The sequence below is a fragment of the Oncorhynchus clarkii genome, unplaced genomic scaffold (assembly GCF_045791955.1).
Source record: "Oncorhynchus clarkii lewisi isolate Uvic-CL-2024 unplaced genomic scaffold, UVic_Ocla_1.0 unplaced_contig_13040_pilon_pilon, whole genome shotgun sequence".
Taxonomy (NCBI): domain Eukaryota; kingdom Metazoa; phylum Chordata; class Actinopteri; order Salmoniformes; family Salmonidae; genus Oncorhynchus; species Oncorhynchus clarkii.
Window position 1 is genome coordinate 1 of NW_027259057.1, and position 25911 is coordinate 25911.

The 25911-nt window shown below is 44.0% G+C and overlaps 1 protein-coding gene across 1 annotated transcript; it reads right to left on the minus strand.

Annotated features, from left to right (window-relative positions):
* Nucleotides 1-854: 854 nt before the first annotated feature.
* On the minus strand, nucleotides 855-25660 carry LOC139399450 (ABC transporter G family member 23-like; the record flags this gene model as incomplete). The annotated part of the gene is made up of 11 exons (XM_071144861.1): nucleotides 25574-25660; nucleotides 20863-21014; nucleotides 16755-16914; nucleotides 14586-14740; nucleotides 10889-10996; nucleotides 9831-9924; nucleotides 6252-6326; nucleotides 3331-3511; nucleotides 2092-2188; nucleotides 1747-1915; nucleotides 855-955 (listed from the first exon to the last, which is right to left on the minus strand). Coding segments are annotated over exons 2-11 (1277 nt in total), but the record flags the coding sequence as incomplete, so codon positions are not given.
* Nucleotides 25661-25911: the final 251 nt, after the last annotated feature.

The following is a 25911-nucleotide window of genomic DNA, read 5'->3' on the forward strand; positions in this document are numbered from 1 at the left end:
TGTGTGTGCATGCAGTAAGCTACCTGGTCGGCCCAGGTGTGTGTGTGACCCTAATTGACAGGCAAGACCAGACTTTTCACTTCACGGCTGATCTCTCTCTCTCTCTCTCTCTCTCTCTCTCTCTCTCTCTCTCTCTCTCTCTCTCTCTCTCTCTCTCTCTCTCTCACTCACTCACTCACTCACTCACTCACTCACTCACTCACTCACTCACTCACTCACTCACTCACTCACTCACTCACTCACACTCTCTCTCTCTCTCTCTCACTCACTCACTCACTCACTCACTCACTCACTCACTCACTCACTCACTCACTCACTCACTCACTCACTCACTCACTCACTCACACATACGAAGAGGAATCCATGCAGATACACACTGTCACAGACAGACATACTGGTGACTGGTGTACCCTTCCTCACCACAGAGTCATCATCACGTTAGATGCCTTGTTGACATCACTGTGTGTGTGTCTGTCCGTGTGTGTCTGTCTGTCTATCTGTCTGTGTGTGGGTGTGTGTAAGACAGTGGAATGCTTTGTCACATTGGCAGCTGGAAGGTGCACAGGTTTCCATTACGCTGTAGGGAAGAATCTTGACACTGGTGGCCTTAAAGTTCAACAGCATTGCAAGTCATGGACAGTGATTTAAGAGAAGAGATAGAAGAGGCAAGAAGAGAGTAGAGTAGAGTAGAGTAGAGTAGAGTAGAGTAGAGGAGAGGAGAGGAGAGGAGAGGAGAGGAGAGGAGAGGAGAGGAAAAGAAGATAACCGAACAGAACAGAAGAGAGAAGAGAAGACAGGAGAACAAGGGAAGAAGATGAGACTAGACTAGAGACAGGTCCAGAGGTAGGTCTCACCTCTTGGTCAGGTAGCTGGTAAAATTCTTTCCAAACCCGATGACGGCCCAGTACTCTCCGTTATAGGCCCCTGCAAAAGCCTCAGCATGGGAACGGTTCACCTAGGGCAGGGAGGGACAGGGGACACCATCAGTGACAATAGCTAGGTTTACACCCTATTCCTCCATCTAGTAGACTAAGTCTGACCAGGAGGACAATGTTACACCCTATTCCTCCATCTAGTGGACTAAGTCTGACCAGGAGGACAGTGTTACACCCTATTCCTCCATCTAGTGGACTAAGTCTGACCAGCAGGACAGTGTTACACCCTATTCCTCCATCTAGTGGACTAAGTCTGACCAGGAGGACAGTGTTACACCCTATTCCTCCATCTAGTGGACTAAGTCTGATCAGGAGGACAGTGTTACACCCTATTCCTCCATCTAGTGGACTAAGTCTGACCAGGAGGACAGTGTTACACCCTATTCCTCCATCTAGTGGACTAAGTCTGATCAGCAGGACAGTGTTACACCCTATTCCTCCATCTAGTGGACTAAGTCTGACCAGGAGGACAGTGTTACACCCTATTCCTCCATCTAGTGGACTAAGTCTGACCAGCAGGACAGTGTTACACCTTATTCCTCCATCTAGTGGACTAAGTCTGATCAGGAGGACAGTGTTACACCCTATTCCTCCATCTAGTGGACTAAGTCTGACCAGCAGGACAGGGTTACACCCTATTCCTCCATCTAGTGGACTAAGTCTGACCAGCAGGACAGTGTTACATCCTATTCCTCCATCTAGTGGACTAACTCTGACCAGCAGGACAGTGTTACACCCTATTCCTCCATCTAGTGGACTAAGTCTGACCAGCAGGACAGTGTGGGAGATAGAAAACCGATTGGTCCAGTACCTGTTGCACGCTGGAGTTGTCCAGGAAGGAGAGCAGGGATTGGCTATAGGAGCTGGAGGAGGTATCATTGTTGACCACAGCCACCTGTATTCCTTTGGGGTCTCCTCCGATACACAGACACATCAGAGAGATCTGCATGACTGGCAGAAGGAACTGGAAAAACAGGGACCTGGACAGATACAATGCAATCAGACTGGGGTTGCAGAATTCTGTCAACTTTCCCAGAATTCCCAGGTATTCCAGACATTTTGTTTGGAAGATTTAAGGGATCATCATATTCATCATTATCGTGTCTGTCTTCCTCCAGCTCATTCTACTCCTTTAATTCATCCTCATCCTCCTCACCCAGGCATTCTCTTCATCCGCACCGTGGTCTTGATAATCAGAGCTGCGATGTTCCTCCACTTTGGCATCACATGCCTGACTCGTACCTTCCAGTCCGCTACACACACACACACACACACACACACACACACACACACACACACACACACACACACACACACACACACACACACACACACACACACACACACACACACACATTTTACTATCCTTGTGGGGACCAAACAATTGATTCCCATTCAAAATCCTATTTTTCCTAACCCTAACACTTAACCTAACCCTTACCTTAACCCCTAACCTAACCCTAACTCCTAACTCTAACTGCTAACCCTAGTTCTAACCCAAATTGTAACCCTAAACCTAACCCCTAAGCCTAAAATGTCCCCACTTGTCTGAATTTTCCATGTTTTACTATCCTTGTGAGGACTTCTGGTCCCGACAAAGATAGTAAAACCCAACCCAACACACACACAGTATTAAATATCTTAGGAAATTTAATTCAAGACAACTTTGCAACCCTACATTTACCTGAGTATATACAGTGTAGTGTCCATACAACCCTACATTTACCTGAGTATATACAGTATAGTGTCCATACAACCCTACATTTACCTGAGTATATACAGTATAGTGTCCATACAACCCTACATTTACCTGAGTATATACAGTATAGTGTCCATACAACCCTACATTTACCTGAGTATATACAGTGTAGTGTCATACAACCCTACATTTACCTGAGTATATACAGTGTAGTGTCATACAACCCTACATTTACCTAAGTATATACAGTATAGTGTCCATACAACCCTACATTTACCTGAGTATATACAGTATAGTGTCCATACAACCCTACATTTACCTGAGTATATACAGCATAGTGTCCATACAACCCTACATTTACCTGAGTATATACAGTGTAGTGTCCATACATCCCTACATTTACCTGAGTATGTACAGTGTAGTGTCCATACAACCCTACATTTACCTGAGTATATACAGTATAGTGTCCATACAACCCTACATTTGCCTGAGTATATACAGTATAGTGTCCATGCAACCCTACATTTACCTGAGTATATACAGTGTAGTGTCCATACAACCCTACATTTACCTGAGTATATACAGTGTAGTGTCATACAACCCTACATTTACCTGAGTATATACAGTATAGTATCCATGCAACCCTACATTTACCTGAGTATATACAGTGTAGTGTCCATACAACCCTACATTTACCTGAGTATTTGGGCAGCTCTTCAACTGGTCCCGGCCCGACTCCCAGGATTAGTTGAATCTCTTCCCGGCCGCTTTCGAGTGATTGGCCGCTCTCTAGTACCCCACCCTGAGGGTAGGTGCTGTGTTTGGAGCCCACCTGGTCTGAGGTCTCACACAGCTGCAGGAAGGCTTTCTCCAGGGTCTGCAGTGGTTGGATGGGGCAGTAGAGGAGATAGACAACACAGTCAATTGAACACACAGATAACACAGTCAAGGGTTTATATGATCAGTGGTCAACACAGAACCAACTAAGCACGGACCGACGCAGGCGTCTTTTGGACTTGTGCTGTCCAGCCCGGCCTTGATTTCAACGTCCACGGACAGGTTCAGACCGGACCAAATCTGAGCCAATCATAGACATCTATTTTTAACAAGTTTGGATAGCACAGCACAGTAGAACACAGCAGAGTACAGTACATGAAAGAAAAGTGGTTTAGTACAGTAGAGTACAGTAGAGTATAATATAGTATATTGTACTGTATTTCACCCTCATGTACTCTACTGAATTAAACTGTACTGCACTCTACTGTATTCTAGTGTACTCTACTCTACTGAATTAAACTGTATTGTATTGTACTCTACTGCACTGAATTAAACTGTACTGTACTGCACTCTACTGTACTGAATTAAACTGTATTGTATTGTACTCTACTCTACTGAATTAAACTGTACTGTATTGTACTCTACTGTACTGAATTAAACTGTATTGTATTGTACTCTACTGTACTGAATTAAACTGTATTGTATTGTACTCTACTCTACTGAATTAAACTGTACTGTATTGTACTCTACTGTACTGAATTAAACTGTATTGTATTGTACTCTACTGTACTGAATTAAACTGTATTGTATTGTACTCTACTGTACTGAATTAAACTGTATTGTATTGTACTCTACTCTACTGAATTAAACTGTACTGTATTGTACTCTACTGTACTGAATTAAACTGTATTGTATTGTACTCTACTGTACTGAATTAAACTGTATTGTATTGTACTCTACTCTTCTGAATTAAACTCTACTGTCCTCCGTACCGTAATGTACTGTGCTCTACTGTACTGTGCTGTTCAAACTTGTGAAACATAGCCTAGACGTCTATGATTTGTTCGGATTTGGTCTGGTCTGGACTGACCCAATGTGTACTTGCTTGGGGGCGGAGAGCATTCGAATAATTTACATTAACCTTTACATTTTGGTCATTCAGCAGACGCTCTTGTCCAGAGTAACTTCCAGTCAGTGCATTCAACTAAGGTTGATAAACAACAACATCTCAAAGTCATAGCAAGAAAAAAAATAATTCTGTAACCGTTACTGAGAAGGTTCTTGTAGTTGAACTGGTTTGTTGGTTTATTCCGTTTGTTGGACCACTTTGGACGTCATTGCTGCCCGTTTTAAAGCCTTTGAAACAGCTTACATAAGTGACTTACAGATTGGCGCAATAAGAAATATGATATGACGTCATCTTCACATGGCTCCTCTTTCTTATATTAAATGGATTTTAAAAAGTATTACTCTGATATAACGCAAACTTCATTGAGAATGTACAGTATGTGCAGTTTAAATCGATGACCAAAATTACGTCTCTTCAACTCATTCAGAACTGTCCAGAAAATACATATTGTCACGACTTCTACCGAAGTTGTTGCCTCTCCTTGTTCGGGCGGTGCTCGGTGGTCGACGGCACCGGTCTTCTAGCCATCATTGATCCATTTTTCATTTTCCATTGGTTTTGTCTTGTCTTCCCACACACCTGTTTTCAATCCCATTCATTATATGTTGTGTATTTAACCCTCTGTTTACCCTCATGTCTTTGTCAGAGATTGTTTTATTTTTATGTCAGTGTTGTTTTATGTGGTGTAGGTGCGCGACGGGTCCTCGTACCCATGTTTGTTTATGTCTGTTCATGTTAGTGTTATGGAGCATGTTACGTGGACAATTATTAAAAGACTCCATTTTACACTCCGTTTGACTCTCCTGCGCCTGACTTCCCTGCCACCTATACACACGACTCTGACACATATTTTCAATGTCTGGATAATACGTATTAATTAATACGTATCAACTTTCATTTAGAACCAAAAACGAACCCGAATTCCACCTCCCGGGAAAATACGTATTTTAAACGTCCGGAAAATACAGTACCGATCTAAAGTTTGGACACACCTACTCATCCATCCGTTGCAGACTCTGGAGAAAGCGTTCCTACAGCTGTGGGAGATGTCTGACTGTTGACTGCTTTCCCAGTAGGCACAATTATATTGAAAAGTCGTCTAAAAAAATAACATATTTTCTAGATGTTCATTTTAGGTTCTGAATGAAAGATGAAAATACATACAGTACCAGTCAAAAGTTCCATATGTGTTACTTCATAGTTTTGATGTCTTCACTATTATTCTACAATGTAGAAAATAGTAGAAATAAAGAAAAACCCTTGAATGAGTAGGTGTGTACAAACTGTTGACTGGTACTGTATGTATTTTCACCTGTCATTCAGAACCTAAAATGAACATCTGGAAAATATGTTTTTAAGACGTCTTTTCAATATAATTTTGATTACTGGGAAGGCAGTCAGACATCAAAAGTCAGACATCAACAGTCAGACATCAACAGTCAGACATCAACAGTCAGACGTCTCACAAAGCTTTTTCCAAAGTCTGCAGTGATTGGATGGTAGGAGGCAATAGGGTCAATGTAGGGCTACTGCCTGCAGAACATTGTTGTCTAGTGGTAACACTCCTGGCATCAGTCACATTAAATATACTCTAATATAAACCGCCATTCAATCCCTGTTTCTACTATACTCCCGCTTGCCTGTCCATACAGTGCGAAATGTACAAAATATTCTTCTAAGTAAATTGTATACACTGTTGTTGGCTACTCACCGCAGCACTGTTCTGTTTCATCAAGGTTTCTGGTTCCCCCTCTGCCAGCATTCGGCCATTCCTCATCAGACCCACCTGGAGAGATAGAAAACAGCAGTCATTCCAAATGGAGTTTTGAGGAACGAGGCGAGGAGAGAGGATGCGAGGAATAAGGAAAGATGAATTAGTCATAAAATATTTGTACCAGTAAGACTTGTTTTAGTATGACAGGTGAGGACAGATTTATTATGACAGGTGAGGACAGGTTTATTATGACAGGTGAGGACAGATTTATTATGACAGGTGAGGACAGGTTTATTATGACAGGTGTGGACAGGTTTATTATGACAGGTGAGGACAGGTTTAGTATGACAGGTGAGGACAGGTTTATTATGACAGGTGAGGACAGGTTTATTGTGACAGGTGAGGACAGGTTTATTGTGACAGGTGAGGACAGGTTTATTATGACAGGTGAGGACTGGTTTATTGTGACAGGTGAGGACAGGTTTTTTTGTGACAGGTGAGGACAGGTTTATTGTGAAAGGTGACATCTCTGGCTCATGGTATAAATATCAAGGCTTGGCTCATGGCCAGTCATCATGTCACCTTTCCTATTGGTCAAAACATAATCTGAAATAAAACCAAATGAAACCACAAATGCATCCAACAAGTTTGTAAAGTTTGGGGCGACAGGTAGCCCCAGTTGCTGGATTGAATCCTCGAGCTCACAAGGTAAAAATCTGTCGTTCTGCCCCTGAACAAGGCAGTTAACCCACTGTTCCCCTGAACAAGGCAGTTAACCCACTGTTCCCCTGAACAAGGCAGTTAACCCACTGTTCCCTGGTAGGCCGTCGTAAATAAGAATTTGTTCTTAAAACCTCTTACTTCTACCCCCTCCTTTTTCGAACATTCTGTTAAAAATCGCGCAACTTTTCAGCGTCCTGCTACTCATGCCAGGAATATAGTATATGCATATGATTAGTATGTGTGGATAGAAAACACTCTGAAGTTTCTAAAACTGGTTAAATCACGGCTGTGACTATAACAGATCGTGTGTTTCATTGAAAAACGCAAGAAAAACTGCTCTCTGAAAGCTAAAAATAATTTCCATAAGTCACTTTCATGGGTTGTTAAAAGAGGACAAAATTTAATATCGACCTGCATGCAATTCATACAAATTCCACACGATGTCGCGATTGTCGTCATTTTCAATTGAATTTTTTGTTGGAAAATCCAAGTATCTGGCATCCGTTTCTTCCAGTCTCCACCAGGACGCTGTAAATGTGGACAATGGCAGCCATTGATTTGCAGATGAGGAGCTATTGAATATACATCGCCCTGTAATCATTTTGATAGATTATAAACGTTTACTAATACCTAAAGTTGGATTACAAAAGGATTTCGAAGTGTTTTGTGAAAGTTTATCGTCGACTTTTTTAATTTTAAAAAATGATGCAGCGTTAAAAAACAATGTTTTTTCTGAATGACACAGCTTCCATAGAAAGCTATTTTGGGTATATATGGACCGATTTAAACGAAAAAAAGACCCAATAGTGATGTTTATGGGGCATATAGGAGTGCCAAGAAAGAAGCTCGTCAAAGGTAATGAATGTTTTATATTTTATTTCTGCGTTTTGTGCTGCGTCGGATAAGTAGAGTCTTTGTTTACGTCGCATTCAGGCATTTTCAGGTGGTGCATGCTATCAGATAATACCTTCTCATGCTTTCGCCGAAAAGCATTTTAAAAATCTGACTTGTTGGCTAGGTTCACAACGAGTGTAGCTTTAATTCAATACCCTGCTTGTGAATTTTGATCAAGGTTTGAGTTTTAACGAGTACATTTAGCATTTAGCGTAGCGCATTTGCATTTCCAGGTGCCTACTTGAGACATATGCGTCTCAAGTAGAATCAAGAAGTTAACTGACTTGCCTAGTTAAATAAAGGTTACATTTAAAAAATACATTTAGAGACACAAGCTGGATGTAGTCAATGTGTGCAAGGAATATGGGACCAATTCTAAAACGTTTGACTACTTTAATACACTATTAGTGAATTTGTTCAAATACTTATGACATCTTTAAATGTGGGGACTAGATACATAAAGTGCTTTCATTTCTCAGCGGTAAAGCAGATATGTATTAAAATACCCTCAAATAAAGGTGACATTCATACTGTCACCTCACATTAAACATTTGATTCCAAATCCAGTATAGAGACTGTTATAGAGTATAGAGACAGTATAGAGACTGTTATAGAGTATAGAGACAGTATAGAGAATGTTATAGAGTATAGAGACAGTATAGAGACTGTTATAGAGTATAGAGAGAGTATATAGGCTGTTATAGAGTATAGAGACAGTATAGATACTGTTATAGTGCATATAGACAGTATAGAGACTGTTATAGAGTATAGAGACAGTATAGAGTCTGTTATAGAGAACAGAGACAGTATAGAGACTGTTATAATGCATAGAGACAGTATAGAGACTGTTATAGAGTATAGAGAAAGTATAGAGACTGTTATAGAGTATAGAGACAGTATAGAGACTGTTATAGAGTATAGAGACTGTTATAGAGTATAGAGACAGTATAGAGTATGTTATAGAGTATAGAGACTGTTATAGAATATAGAGACAGTACGGAGACTGTTATAGAGTATAAAGACAGTATAGAGTCTGTTATAGAGTATAGAGACAGTATAGAGTCTGTTATAGAGTATAGAGACAGTATAGAGACTGTTATAGAGTATAGAAACAGTATAGAGACCGTTATAGAGTATAGAGACAGTATAGAGACTGTTATAGAGTATAGAGACTGTTATAGAGTATAGAAACAGTATAGAGACCGTTATAGAGTATAGAGACAGTATAGAGACTGTTATAGAGTATAGAGACTGTTATAGAGTATAGAGACAGTAAAGAGTCTGCTATAGAGTATAGAGACTGTTATAGAGTATAGAAACAGTATAGAGACCGTTATAGAGTATAGAGACAGTATAGAGACTGTTATAGAGTATAGAGACTGTTATAGAGTATAGAGACAGTAAAGAGTCTGCTATAGAGTATAGAGACAGTATAGAGTCTGTTATAGAGTATAGAGACAGTATAGAGTCTGTTATAGAGTATAGAAACAGTATAGAGACCGTTATAGAGTATAGAGACAGTATAGAGACTGTTATAGTGCATAGAGACAGTATAGAGACTGTTATAGACTATAGAGATAGTAAAGAGTATGTTATAGAGTATAGAGACAGTATAGAGTATGTTATAGAGTATTGAGACAGTATAGATGGCATGTACGTATATAGAGTAGGGAGTTGTCTACCAGTAGGGAGTTGTCTATCAGTAGGGAGTTGTCCATCAGTAGGTAGCTGTCTATCAGTAGGGAGTTGTCTATCAGTAGGGAGTTGTCTATCAGTAGGTAGTTACCATGTATATAGACTGTATCTTACCACGTTGGCTTGCCTGGCCTCCTCTATGTAGTGTCTATGAGTAGGTAGTTATCATGTATATAGACTGTATCTTACCACGTTGGCTTGCCTGGCCTCCTCTATGTAGTGTCTATCAGTAGGTAGTTATCATGTATATAGACTGTATCTTACCACGTTGGCTTGCCTGGCCTCCTCTATGTAGTGAGTGGTGATGACGACTGATACTTTTCCAGTTTTCACAATCTCTACTAGATGCTGCCAGATCCTACAGGGACACATGACACAACTCAGTTTAAGGGCACACCCTATGGTCCCAAATGGCACCCTATTCTCAATAAAGTGCACTTTTATAACCAGGGCTCTGGTCCAAAATATTGCACTATTCAGGACATGGGGTGCTGTTTGGGACAATGTTGTACTGTACCTCGAGCAGTAGAGATACAGAGAAAGAGTGTGCAAATGTGATCATCTGCGCACCAAAAGACTACGTGTCCCGTTGAGCTGAAGCCTAGGCATTAGCTTGGGGAGCTAACGCAGGTCTTGAGGTCTCAGGCAAGGTTACTCATCACATGAGTGCAGTTCAGAGAACCACCTTTCAGCGTCACACAACAAATAAACTAACTTCGTGCAGATATGATTTGATTACCACCATAAAGATGTCTTAATCTGTGACCCAAAAGGCACCCTACGGGCCCCCAAAAGGCACCCTCTGGGCCCCCAAAAAGGCATCCTCTGGGCCCCCAAAAGGCATCCTCTGTGCTCCCAAAAGGCACCCTATGGGCCCCCAAAAGGCATCCTCTGGGCCCCCAAAAGGCATCCTCTGGGCCCCCAAAAGGCATCCTCTGGGCCCCCAAAAGGCACCCTCTGGGCCCCCAAAAGGCATCCTCTGGGCCCCCAAAAGGCACCCTCTGGGCCCTGGTCTAAAGTAGTTCACCACATAGGGAATAGGGGGCCATCTGGGATGCAGTCTTAGCCTGATGACCTGCCTGGGTTACCTGGGAAACACTGACTTGGTTGGGTTTTCTTTATCCACGAAACATCTCAGAGTGCTGATCTAGGATCAGTTTAGCCATTTAAATCATAATAAATAAGAGGGGGGATCTGATCCTAGATCAGCACTCAAAGGTGTAAGACTGGTCTTTGAAGGCATGAGGTTGGGTACAATAGTTGGGTTTTCAGTTTGGTTTTGGTTGAATGTGAGTGTCCGTGTGTGTGTGTCCAGTACATACTTGGCTCTCAGCACAGGGTCCACCCCGACTGTGGGTTCATCCAGAATCAATAACTGGGGGTTTTGAAGTAAGGCTGCTCCTAGAGACACCCTCCGTTTCTGCCCTCCGCTGTAAACACACACACCACACACACCACACACACACACACACACACACACACACACACACACACACACACACACACACACACACACACACACACACACACACACACACACAGATCTAAGAGTTATTATACCAGATCTAACAGTTATTATCCAAGAGTAATCTTCCATCTTTATTCAGATTCCCATGAGCTGATGCCATGACGATAGCTACACAGCAGTTTAACACTGTTCCAGTGTCTATACGGGTCCATTTCCTGCAATTTTACACATTTTGCCATTGATTAGTACAAGTTTAAATAGCTGGCCCTAGACTAACTTCCCAATCTAAAATGGTTAGCTAACATGGGCAAATTGAGTGACAATCAGAGCCTGAAATAACAAGTGGAACCCTGACCTGTTCCCCGGACGTGCTACCTGTCCCAGACCTGCTGTTTTCAACTCTCTAGAGACAGCAGGAGTGGTAGAGATACTCTGAACGACCGGATGTGAAGATCCAACTGACATTTACTCCTGAGGTGCTGACCTGTTGCACCCTCTACAACCACTGTGATTATTATTATTTGACCCTGCTGGTCATCTATGAACATTTGAACATCTTGGCCATGTTCTGTTATAATCTCCACCCGGCACAGCCAGAAGAGGACTGGCCACCCCTCATAGCCTGGTTCCTCTCTAGGTTTCTTCCTAGGTTTTGGCCTTTCTAGGGAGTTTTTCCTAGCCACCGTGCTTCTACACCTGCATAGCTTGCTGTTTGGGGTTTTAGGCTGGGTTTCTGTAGAGTACTTTGAGATATCAGCTGATGTAAGAAGGGCTTTATAAATACATTTGATTGATTGATTGATTGAAGTGAAGAACTGTTAATCCACATGGGCCGCCAGTTGCCCATCCCTGTCCTAAGTGAATATGCTGTCATTAAATATAAATTATTTAAAGGGATACTTCGGGATTTTGGCAATGCTAGTAGATTCCCATAGAATTCCAGTCATTGTGCTAATTTTAGTGGCTTGCGAAACTACCTCTAATGGCCTCTGCCAAAATTCTGAAGTATCCCTTTAATTTCTTAATGCCTTATTTTGAAGGCTTAATTTTACCCTGATACAGTGGCCTACAACTCATGGTTTACAGGCCACATCAAGTTCAGCAAGTCACATTATGCTGGCTTACAAAGTGATGTGTCATTCCTATTGATATCCAGACAGAGCAGGGGATATCCAAAATGTAGAATTTTTATTCACCTGCAACTGCCAGAGTTGGGAAGACTAAAATATCAGACTATCTAAAGCAATAAACTGGAACGACCATTTCATCAACTCTGGTTATTAACACCAACACTGGGGTTATTTAACACCACCAAGTGTTAATTTAACTCCTGAATCAACACTAGAAATGTTACCCTGAATAATCAACGCCAGGTAATACTGGCCAGTTTGCTGTGTACTCTTACTGTTACAGCTAAGAGTAATAAGCAATCATTGAGGAGTTGTTTTGATGGAAGTGAGGGAGCCTTCTTTTTGGCATTGACATCTTGGCAAATGTCTGTTGCATAACACCTACTTAGTTTCAGACAGGGCGGGCTGACTCCACAGCATTTTTACATGACAGAAGCCCGTGACAAACAAACATAAACCTCCTCAGGGTGAAACCGTTTCCTTCTCTTTCTATCTCTCTTGGTTGTAGTGCACTTTTCCTCCAGATCAAAATGAGATATACTGAGTCCCAAACGGCACCCTATTCCCTATATAGTGCACTACTGGTCAAAAGTAGTGCACTATACTGGGGATATGGTCCCATTTGGGACTCAGCCATAGTCTAGACACAGGGGAAGGTGATTGAAACCCGCAATAGACCAACTGGAGAGCCCAAAATACTGTGGATATGGTCCCATTTGGGACTCAGCCATAGTCTAGACACAGGGGAAGGAGATTGAAACCCCCTATAGACCAACTGGAGAGCCCAAAATACTGTGGATATGGTCCCATTTGGGACTCAGCCATAGTCTAGACACAGGGGAAGGAGATTGAAACCCCCTATAGACCAACTGGAGAGCCCAAAATACTGTGGATATGGTCCCATTTGGGACTCAGCCATAGTCTAGACACAGGGGTAGGTGATTGAAACCCCCTATAGACCAACTGGAGAGCCCAAAATGTTTGAAATGTCCCTTTCCACCTCTTTCTCCAAATCATTAACTACAGGACAGTATCAGAAGACATGTGCATAAGTACCAAGTGCTGCTTATCTTTGGGGCAGGTGTAGTTTGTAATTTATTTATCCTTTTAAATGGAATATCATAATTTTTGGGGCATTAGTGGGAATAGTTTCCCATTCACAATTAGCGATGGTCACCCCAAAGTCTTGTTGCCATGCCGTTTCCCATTCACAATTAGTGATGGTCACCCCAAAGTCTTGTTGCCATGCCGTTTCCCATTCACAATCAGCGATGGTCACCCCAAAGTCTTGTTGCCATGCCGTTTCCCATTCACAATCAGCGATGGTCACCCCAAAGTCTTGTTGCCATGCCGTTTCCCACCACAAAACACCAGAACATGGATAAAAAGAGAAGAAACAGCTCACCTGTTTTTACTCTGTGATTTGACTTTTAGATGTTCAATGATTATTTAAAAAATTAAAAGTTTCACCATATTAAAAGAGGTCAGTTCACGTAACAAGGTGGACCTTAAAATGAGGGACAGAAGTAAATGAATCACTAATAACAATAAATAAATAATAATCTTCTGAAATGACTGTCAAAACAACAACATAACTAGGGCTTTACAATGATGGTGAAACTTGGAGAAATGTTGGGGTTAAGTATGTTAACATCTTCCTAGGTGTCACGAGTCCGACCGAGGGTGGTTTCCCTTCCCGGTCGGGTGGCGCTCGGCGGTCGTCGTCACCGGCCTATTAGCTGCCACTGATTGTCTTTCCTCCCCCTCCTTGTATGTTTATTGGTAGCACCTGTTGGTGAATGATTAGTTTGTCTTTATTAGACAGCCGGCCCGCCTGTTTGTTGTGCGGGATTAATGATTGTAACCTTAGACTCTAATGTAGAGCGTGTTGTAACGTGTTTGTTCCTGGTCGTGAAATTTCAGTTGTACCTTTCTCATTCCCCGTGTTTGGGGCCGTTATTATTGTGAGCACCCTGTGGTGCGTTGGTGCATTAAAAGAGCACAGCCTTGCACTCTCTGTCTCCTGCGTCTGACTCCACACACACGACACCCGGAGCATTACACCAGGGTTGACGGAGGGACATGTCACAATGCAGAATTTTGGCACATTAGTTTGCCTTTATTCACATTAAAAATGAATGTGGTCTATATTAAAGGACATTTAATTTGATATCACAGGCTTTTAAAACTCAATATTGGTGCACAACTTCTCAAAGGGACGTAAAACACACGTATTGAGTGGTACCACCCTGGTGTATGTGCAGCGTTGTTGCTTTTTAAAGGAGCTAGCATGGAGTATTATTCATTCCAGCTCGTAAATAAAATGGCATCGAATTAACAATGCTCCGAAAGCTGAAGGAAAGGTTTCTGGAAATCCTGGGAACTTTGGGAAAGATACTGGAATTTTGCAGCCCTAATTACCTGAGTTTTCCAACCAGGCTGCTGTTGTGAGGTAGGTCCAGGAAGTCCACCAGGAAGTCCATGCGTGCCTGGGTGTCCGTAGCTGACAGGCCGTGGATCCTTCCGAAGAACGTCAGAGTGTCACTGATGGTAAACTCATTGTACAACGCCAGGTCCTAAAGGACAAACACAATGGTATGTCATGGTATGTGTTGTGTTTTGGTGTGTTTTGGTGTGTTGTGTTTTGGTGTGTTGTGTTTGGTGTGTTGTGTTTTGGTGTGTTGTGTTTTGGTGTGTTGTGTTTTGGTGTGTTGTGTTTTGGTGTGTTGTGTTTTGGTGTGTTGTGTTAATCAAGTGTTCGGCTGTGAGCTGTTAGTTGAAATCTTGGAAATAGAACCAGAAGGTAATTTTACGCTGAGTAGCGTGAACCTCTCGCGGAGCTCTGCTGCTTATGCCCAGGTTTCATTTCAGTGAAAAGGAGAGTCTCATTGCCCAGTCAAAGTTAGGAGTCTAGTACAGCAGGCCAGTAACACAAGATACCTCTTCTGTATCATGGGGGAAGGGTCAGTGCTATCCGGGATCCTTGGGACATCCCCATCCTAAACCATAACCCTAACCTTAACCTTAACCTTAACCTTAACCCCAACCCTAACCCCTAACCTTCCCTTAAATGTCTCAAATTCATATTTATCATCACCAGCACCACCCCAACATAAACATATGTGAAAATGGCGCGTTTGTATGATTTGCAGTAAAAAAAGATAGAGGAAGATAAGTAGACAATTACTAGGCAATGCCTGCTCATAATTGGCTAAAATCACATGATGCACACTGATGATGTCATTGAAAACACTTATCTTACTCTAATGTTTTTACTAGAAAACATAGAAACACTCCATTTCAACATATGCTGATGTTGTGGTGGTGCTGGAGATGATGAACATGAAGTGGACATTTTTTTACAAGTATTAAATTGGTGTACTTTTTAACTCCCTTTTCTCCCCAATTTCGTGATATCCATTTGGTAGTTACAGTCTTGTCCCATCGTTGCAACTCCCGTATGGACTCGGTAGAGGCGAAGGTCAGGAGTCATGCGTCCTCCAAGTCACACTGCTTTTTGACACGCTGCCCGCTTAACCCGGAAGGCAGCCGCACCAATGTGTCGGAGGAAACACCGTCCAGCTGGCGACCGATGTCGCCCGGCCCGCCACAAGGAGTCGCTAGATCGTGATGGGACAAGGACATCCCGGGCCGGCCAAACCCTTCCCTAACACGGACGATGCTGGACCAATTGTGCACCGCCTCATGGGTCTCCCGGTCGTGGCCAGCTGCGACACAGCCTAGGATTGAACCAGAGTCTGTAGTGACGCCTTAGACCAATGCGCCACTCAGAAGGCCCAAGTTGATTTTTAAAAAATGTCCCTTTAACCTTAACCCCTTACCCTTCCCCTAACCTTAACCCCTTCCCCTAACCTTAACCCCTTACCCTAACCTTAACCCCTACCCTTACCTTAACCCCTACCCTTACCCCAACCTTAACCCTTACCTAACCCGAACCCGAACCCTAACCTTAACCCCTTACCCTAACCTTAACCCCTACCCTTACCTTAACCCCTACCCTTACCCCAACCTTAACCCTTACCTTACCCGAACCCGAACCCTAACCTTAACCCCTTACCCTAACCTTAACCCCTACCCTTACCTTAACCCCTACCCTTACCCCAACCTTAACCCTTACCTAACCCGAACCCTAACCTTAACCCCTTACCCTAACCTTAACCCCTTACCCTAACCTTAACCCTTACCCCAACCTTAACCCTTACCTAACCCGAACCCTAACCTTAACCAAGGACCATGGAGGATGACACCCCCTGGTTATGACTCTATTCCTAAGTAACTGATTATTTGACCACGCTGGTCATCTATGAACATTTGAACATCTTGTCTATGTTCAGTTATAATCTCCACCCGGCACAGCCAGAAGAGGACACCCCTCATAGCCTGGTTCCTCTCTAGGTTTCTTCCTAGGTTTTGGCCTTTCTAGAGAGTTTTTCCTAGCCACCATGCTTCTACACCTGCATTGCTTGCTGTTTTGAGTTTCAGGCTGGGTTTCTGTACAGCACTTTGAGATATCAGCTGATGTAAGAAGGGCTATATAAATACATTTGATTTGATTTGATAACAGTGTACCTGTGGCATGTACCCCACCATCCTCCCAGGGACCTGGTGTCCAGGAAATGCGGGCGGCTTCCCCAACACGCTGATGTGCCCTCGGGAGATCTTCAGGGTTCCCAGAATGCATTTCAACAGCGTGGTCTTCCCACATCCACTCGGACCCAGCAGGCCGTAGCTGCAAGGTAAGAGAGAACAGAATTTTGGGTAAAAAAAATTGACATGAGAGCTAAATCATAGATATCTACTATAGCCCTCAAACTCAACTCTGGACCTCCAAGCCAGTCCCACTGCATTTTCTCATTGTTCCCCTTTAGTCAGTTACTGATTTAGACCTGGGACAACCCCCCCCCCCCCCCCAAAAAAAACGGCACCTGCCCTGCGTGCTGTACAGTAAATCAAATCAAATCAAATCAAATGTTATTTGTCACATACACATGGTTAGCAGATGTTAATGCAAGTGTAGCGAAATGCTTGTGCTTCTAGTTCCGACAATGCAGTAATAACCAACAAGTAATCTAACTAACAATTCCAAAACTACTGTCTTGTACACAGTGTGAGGGGATAAAGAATATGTACATAAGGATATATGAATGAGTGATGGTACAGAGCAGCATAGGCAGATACAGTAGATGGTATCGAGTACAGTATATACATATGAGATGAGTATGTAAACAAAGTGGCATAGTTAAAGTGGCTAGTGATACATGTATTACATAAGGATACAGTCGATGATATAGAGTACAGTATATACGTATGCATATGAGATGAATAATGTAGGGTAAGTAACATTATATAAGGTAGCATTGTTTAAAGTGGCTAGTGATATATTTACATCATTTCCCATCAATTCCCATTATTAAAGTGGCTGGAGTTGAGTCAGTGTCAGTGTGTTGGCAGCAGCCACTCAATGTTAGTGGTGGCTGTTTAACAGTCTGATAGCCTTGAGATAGAAGCTGTTTTTCAGTCTCTCGGTCCAAGCTTTGATGCACCTGTACTGACCTCGCCTTCTGGATGATAGCGGGGTGAACAGGCAGTGGCTCGGGTGGTTGATGTCCTTGATGATCTTTATGGCCTTCCTGTGACATCGGGTGGTGTAGGTGTCCTGGAGGGCAGGTAGTTTGCCCCCGGTGATGCGTTGTGCAGACCTCACTACCCTCTGGAGAGCCTTACGGTTGAGGGCGGAGCAGTTGCCGTACCAGGCGGTGATACATCCCGCCAGGATGCTCTCGATTGTGCATCTGTAGAAGTTTGTGAGTGCTTTTGGTGACAAGCCGAATTTCTTCAGCCTCCTGAGGTTGAAGAGGCGCTGCTGCGCCTTCTTCACAATGCTGTCTGTGTGAGTGGACCAATTCAGTTTGTCTGTGATGTGTATGCCGAGGAACTTAAAACTTGCTACCCTCTCCACTACTGTTCCATCGATGTGGATAGGGGGGTGTTCCCTCTGCTGTTTCCTGAAGTCCACAATCATCTCCTTAGTTTTGTTGACGTTGAGTGTGAGGTTATTTTCCTGACACCACACTCCGAGGGCCCTCACCTCCTCCCTGTAGGCCGTCTCGTTGTTGTTGGTAATCAAGCCTACCACTGTTGTGTCGTCCGCAAACTTGATGATTGAGTTGGAGGCGTGCGTGGCCACGCAGTCGTGGGTGAACAGGGAGTACAGGAGAGGGCTCAGAACGCACCCTTGTGGTTCCCCAGTGTTGAGGATCAGCGGGGAGGAGATGTTGTTGCCTACCCTCACCACCTGGGGGCGGCCCGTCAGGAAGTCCAGTACCCAGTTGCACAGGGCGGGGTCGAGACCCAGGGTCTCGAGCTTGATGACGAGCTTGGAGGGTACTATGGTGTTGAATGCCGAGCTGTAGTCAATGAACAGCATTCTCACATAGGTATTCCTCTTGTCCAGATGGGTTAGGGCAGTGTTCAGTGTGGTTGAGATTGCATCGTCTGTGGACCTATTTGGGCGGTAAGCAAATTGGAGTGGGTCTAGGGTGTCAGGTAGGGTGGAGGTGATATGGTCCTTGACTAGTCTCTCAAAGCACTTCATGATGACGGAAGTGAGTGCTACGGGGCGGTAGTCGTTTAGCTCAGTTACCTTAGCTTTCTTGGGAACAGGAACAATGGTGGCCCTCTTGAAGCATGTGGGAACAGCAGACTGGTATAGGGATTGATTGAATATGTCCGTAAACACACCGGCCAGCTGGTCTGCGCATGCTCTGAGGGCGCGGCTGGGGATGCCGTCTGGGCCTGCAGCCTTGCGAGGGTTAACACGTTTAAATGTCTTACTCACCTCGGCTGCAGTGAAGGAGAGACCGCAAGTTTTCGTTGCAGGCCGTGTCAGTGGCACTGTATTGTCCTCAAAGCGGGCAAAAAAGTTATTTAGTCTGCCTGGGAGCAGGACATCCTGGTCCGTGACTGGGCTGGATTTCTTCCTGTAGTCCGTGATTGACTGTAGACCCTGCCACATGCCTCTTGTGTCTGAGCCGTTGAATTGAGATTCTACTTTGTCTCTGTACTGACGCTTAGCTTGTTTGATAGCCTTGCGGAGGGAATAGCTGCACTGTTTGTATTCGGTCATGTTACCAGACACCTTGCCCTGATTAAAAGCAGTGGTTCGCGCTTTCAGTTTCACACGAATGCTGCCATCAATCCACGGTTTCTGGTTAGGGAATGTTTTAATCGTTGCTATGGGAACGACATCTTCAACGCACGTTCTAATGAACTCGCACACCGAATCAGCGTATTCGTCAATGTTGTTGTCTGACGCAATACGAAACATGTCCCAGTCCACGTGATGGAAGCAGTCTTGGAGTGTGGAGTCAGCTTGGTCGGACCAGCGTTGGACAGACCTCAGCGTGGGAGCCTCTTGTTTTAGTTTCTGTCTGTAGGCAGGGATCAACAGAATGGAGTCGTGGTCAGCTTTTCCGAAAGGGGGGCGGGGCAGGGCCTTATATGCGTCGCGGAAGTTAGAGTAACAATGATCCAAGGTCTTTCCACCCCTGGTTGCGCAATCGATATGCTGATAAAATTTGGGGAGTCTTGTTTTCAGATTAGCCTTGTTAAAATCCCCAGCTACAATGAATGCAGCCTCCGGATAAATGGTTTCCAGTTTGCAAAGAGTCAAATAAAGTTCATTCAGAGCCAACGATGTGTCTGCTTGGGGGGGATATATACGGCTGTGATTATAATCGAAGAGAATTCTCTTGGTAGATAATGCGGTCTACATTTGATTGTGAGGAATTCTAAATCAGGTGAACAAAAGGATTTGAGTTCTTGTATGTTTCTTTCATCACACCATGTCACGTTAGTCATAAGGCATACGCCCCCGCCCCTCTTTTTACCAGAAAGATGTTTTTTCCTGTCTGCGCGATGCGTGGAGAAACCTGTTGGCTGCACCGCTTCGGATAGCGTCTCTCCAGTAAGCCACGTTTCCGTGAAGCAAAGAACGTTACAGTCTCTGATGTCCCTCTGGAATGCTACCCTTGCTCGGATTTCATCAACCTTGTTGTCAAGAGACTGGACATTGGCAAGAAGAATGCTAGGGAATGGTGCACGGTGTGCCCGTCTCCGGAGTCTGACCAGAAGACCGCCTCGTTTCCCTCTTTTTCGGAGTCGTTTTTTTGGGTCGCTGCATGGGATCCACTCCGTTGTCCTGTTTGTAAGGCAGAACACAGGATCCGCGTCGCGAAAAGCGTATTCTTGGTCGTACTGATGGTGAGTTGACGCTGATCTTATATTCAGTAGTTCTTCTCGACTGTATGTGATGAAACCTAAGATGACCTGGGGTACTAATGTAAGAAATAACACGTAAAAAAACAAAAAACTGCATAGTTTCCTAGGAACGCAAAGCGAGGCGGCCATCTCTGTCGGCGCCGGAAGTAAGGCCCTATTCCTTGTAAGGGTATCATAGCAATCCATGCTTTGGTTTTGTTTACTTGGCCATTGTGTGAAATGTGGCACAAATCCAATGTTAGTCAAAGGTAACTACAGTATATACTAGTCTTTTCACACTTCATGTCCAAATCATCATAAAGTATCTAAAACTTAATAGTGTCACTCAATTAACTTACTTATATAAGATTTAGACATGAAGCCTGATTTTGTTGTAATGTCAGTGTGGGTTACTAACATGTGTCCCTGTGGTACGGTCAAGTTGAGGTTACTCAGGACTTTGAGTTTCCCGTACGACCGACACACTTCCCGACACCTGATCGCCAAATCCTCCAATCCGGGGGAGGGGGGAGGAGCTTCCTGGTCTGCCTTCATCCTTCCTTCTGTCAACTGGAAGAAGAAAAACAAATGTAAAAAAAATAATAATTATATAATAATATAAATATATATTTCCCCCCATAATTATAACTTTATTAAGGCAGGAATAGTAGTGAACAACAGGGGGATAAAGATGCAGAATTGCAGTGGGGTCCAGATTGGTAGATTGCTGGTACCAACAGTGTATATACAGCAGTCACTGTTACCCATGCGGGGGGGTGTATATATAGCAGCCACTGTTACCCATGCTGGGGGGGTGTATATATAGCAGCCACTGTTACCCATGCTGGGGTGGTGTATATATAGCAGCCACTGTTACCCATGCTGGGGGGGTATATATATAGCAGCCACTGTTACCCATGCTGGGGGGGTGTATATATAGCAGCCACTGTTCACATGCTGGGGGGGTGTATATATAGCAGCTACTGTTACCCATGCTGGGGGGGTGTATATATATATAGCAGCCACTGTTCACATGCTGGGGGGGGTGTATATATAGCAGCTACTGTTCACATGCTGGGGGGGTGTATATATATATAGCAGCCACTGTTCACATGCTGGGGGGGTGTATATATATATAGCAGCTACTGTTACCCATGCTGGGGGGGTGTATATATAGCAGCCACTGTTACCCATGCTGGGGGGGTGTATATATATATAGCAGCCACTGTTCACATGCTGGGGGGGTGTATATATAGCAGCCACTGTTACCCATGCTGGGGGGGTGTATATATAGCAGCCACTGTTCACATGCTGGGGGGGTGTATATATAGCAGCCACTGTTACCCATGCTGGGGGGGTGTATATATAGGAGTCACTGTTACCCATGCTGGGGGGGTGTATATATAGCAGCTACTGTTACCCATGCTGGGGGGTGTATATATAGCAGCCACTGTTCACATGCTGGGGGGGTGTATATATATATAGCATCCACTGTTCACATGCTGGGGGGGTGTATATATAGGAGTCACTGTTACCCATGCTGGGGGGGTGTATATATAGCAGCCACTGTTACCCATGCTGGGGGGGTGTATATATAGCAGCCACTGTTCACATGCTGGGGGGGTGTATATATAGCAGCCACTGTTACCCATGCTGGGGGGGTGTATATATAGCAGCTACTGTTCACATGCTGGGGGGGTGTATATATAGCAGCCACTGTTCACATGCTGGGGGGGTGTATATATAGCAGCTACTGTTCACATGCTGGGGGGGTGTATATATAGCAGCCACTGTTACCCATGCTGGGGGGTGTATATATAGCAGCCACTGTTACCCATGCTGGGGGGGGGGGGGGGGTGTATATATAGCAGCCACTGTTACCCATGCTGGGGGGGTGTATATATAGCAGCCACTGTTACCCATGCTGGGGGGGGGGGGGGTGTATATATAGCAGCCACTGTTACCCATGCTGGGGGGGGGGGGGGGGGGGGGTGTATATATAGCAGCCACTGTTCCCATGCTGGGGGGGTGTATATATAGCAGCTACTGTTACCCATGCTGGGGGGGTGTATATATATAGCAGACACTGTTACCCATGCTGGGGGGGTGTATATATAGCAGCTACTGTTACCCATGCTGGGATGGTGTATATATAGCAGCTACTGAATAGCCCACAAAGATCTCCTCCGCGCCCCCCCCCCCCCCCCCCACTTGGGTTGTGCCGCGGAGGAGATCTTTGTGGGCTATTCTCGGCCTTGTCTCAAGATGGTAAGTCGGTGGTTGAAGATATCCCTCTAGTGGTGTGGGGGCTGTGCTTTGGCAAAGTGGGTGGGGTTACATCCTTCCTGTTTGGCCCTGTCCGGGGTATCACCGGATGGGGCCACAGTGTCTCCTGACCCCTCCTGTCTCAGCCTCCAGTATTTATGCTGCAGTAGTTTATGTGTCGGGGGCTAGGGTCAGTCTGTTATATCTGGAGTACTTCTCCTGTCTTATCCGGTGTCCTGTGTGAATTTAAGTATGCTCTCTCTAATTCTCTCTTTCTCTCTTAGGACCTGAGCCCGAGGACCATGCCTCAGGACTACCTGGCATGATGACTCCTTGCTGTCCCCAGTCCACCTGGCCGTGCTGCTGCTCCAGTTTCAACTGTTCTGCCTGCGGCTATGGAATCCTGACCTGTTCACCGGACGTGCTACCTGTCCCAGACCTGCTGTTTTCAACTCTCTAGAGACAGCAGGAGTGGTAGAGATAATCTTAATGATCGGCTATGAAAAGCCAACGGACATTTACTCCTGAGGTGCTGACTTGCTGCACCCTCGACAACTACTGTGATTATTATTATTTGACCATGCTGGTCATTTATGAACATTTGAACGTCTTGGCCATGTTCTGTTATAATCTCCACTCGGCACAGCCAGAAGAGGACTGGCCACCCCTCATAGCCTGGTTCCTCTCTAGGTTTCTTCCTAGGTTTTGGCCTTTCTAGGGAGTTTTTCCTAGCCACCGTGCTTCTACACCTTGCTTGCTGTTTGGGGCTGAGTTTCTGTACAGCACTTTGAGATATCAGTTGATGTTCAAAGGGCTATATAAATACATTTGATTTGATTTGATATTCCTTACATAGTGCATTACTTAGAGGCTATAGTGGTATATATAGGGAGCCATTTTGGATGCACCCTGGGTCGAATAATCTTTAATCCCTGCCTCCTTTCCCTGGCTTCCCTTGTTTGTCTCCCTTTCTCTGTGTTGGCTTCCCTTGTTTGTCTCCCTTTCTCTGTGTTGGCTTCCCCTGTTTGTCTCCCTTTCTCTGTGTTGGCTTCCCTTGTTTGTCTCCCTTTCTCTGTGTTGGCTTCCCCTGTTTGTCTCCCTTTCTCTGTGTTGGCTTCCCCTGTTTGTCTCCCTTTCTCTGTGTTGGCTTCCCTTGTTTGTCTCCCTTTCTCTGTGTTGGCTTCCCCTGTTTGTCTCCCCTTCTCTGTGTTGGCTTCCCTTGTTTTTCTCCCTTTCTCTGTGTTGGCTTCCCCTGTTTGTCTCCCTTTCTCTGTGTTGGCTTCCCCTGTTTGTCTCCCTTTCTCTGTGTTGGCTTCCCCTGTTTGTCTCCCTTTCTCTGTGTTTGCTTCCCCTGTTTCATTCTCCCTTTCTCTGTGTTGGCTTCCCTTGTTTGTCTCCCTTTCTCTGTGTTGGCTTCCCTTGTTTGTCTCCCTTTCTCTGTGTTGGCTTCCCCGTTCTCCCTCACATAATCCAGCATCTTTCATTCCACCGTTGGGAGATTAGAGGGAAACCACTCCGTAATCTGACTCCATTGATCAAGATCACCTTCTTTGACACAATGCCACATGTCGTCTGTGTACCAGTCTGTTTAGATAACATTCCACTCCTTTCACTCTGTGTTAGGTGCCAAAGAATGTTTGGCAATGAAACAGAGTGCAAGGAATAGAATGCTGGCTAAACCAACTGGTACCCAAGCTATGACACATGGCAGTATATGTACAGAAAGGAGCCATTGTTGGACTGTAATAACATTGTAATACAGGATATAGTTTAGTGAGACATTATAGGACTATAGCCTTTCTACACAGACAGACAGCATTAATTAACTGCAAAAAAAATTCGGACATGGGTTCTTATCTTTCTGTGTGAAGAATAAATTCAAGTTCAACGTTTTTATTAATCGAATTGCAGACAAACACTCTCTGAAATACTTGATTAACAGATTAAAAGACTCCATCTCCAGTTAAAGAAGCTCCATAAAACAAGTAATAGTCAAATAGGACAATAATAATAATTTGAGTCATATAACAAACAGATGTTACAATATTTAGTAAAGCATCCAGTTCAGGGGTGTGAAACATGCGGCCAGCGGGCCAGATCCGGCCCTTGAGACAATTAAATCCGGCCCGCTGGTGGTTTGAGAAGAATATATATATATATATATATATATATAACCTGCCTTGTACCCCTGCACATTGGCTCGGTACTGGTACTCCCTGTATATAGCCATGTTATTGTTATTCATTGTAAGTAGGAATTTGTTCTTAACTGACTTGCCAAGTTCAATAATAGTTCCATTTTTTAAAAACATTTTAAAAAAACAAGCTCCAAAGAAAATGTGCAAATGTTCTTATTTTTTAACTCTGCATTATTGGTTAGGGCTTGTAAGTAAGCATTTCACAGTAAAGTCTACACCTGTTGTATTCGGCGCATATAACAGATAGAAATTTTAAATCCAATGAAATTGTAACACCAAAATCTAAACTGTGTAGAAATGAGAATAGACCTACATTTATAATCCAGTTTGCTAACAGTCATCAAAACAGTCAGGGAGCAGAGAAAACTCCAATAGCAATGGATAGAGGAATATTTTGTTGTTGTACATTTTGACAGTGAGGAAATACAACCAATTTAAGGTACAGCCCTTTGGACCACAATGGAAAACAGTTGGAAGAACCAGACTACACATGATGAGTCTTATAAGTGGTCAAATCGATTAATCGTTATCATTTCAGATATGCTCCGATACGGTACCATACCGTTAGCCAATCTTTGAAAGAACCACAGATAAGCAAATACAAAAACACCAGCTGTAATTTAGCCAACTAGGAAAACACTGGTCCTAAAATACAACAGGGACTCACCTGAAAAGGTTCCCTTACACAAGGAGCTGAAGTCTAGAAGATGGAGAGCAACAACATAGCCTATAGCACTGTAGCAATGAGTGTGTGTGCCTAGCCTGCTGTGTGAAAACATGAACCAACAGAAGTAAACATTGTGTGAAGATCAGCTGACAGTTCCATGTCATCAGGGTGTAGTTGGTCCATGGCCTATTTCAAAGTGGTAGAACAGGTTGGTTCTTGAGAAGGGAGAAGAGGCATTATTCAGACTGAAGGCTGTTAACGTACTACTAAATGACATAAAAGTAGCTACAGATGTAAGATCTTAAATTGATCACTTTTGTTGCAGAGAATTTTCCTGT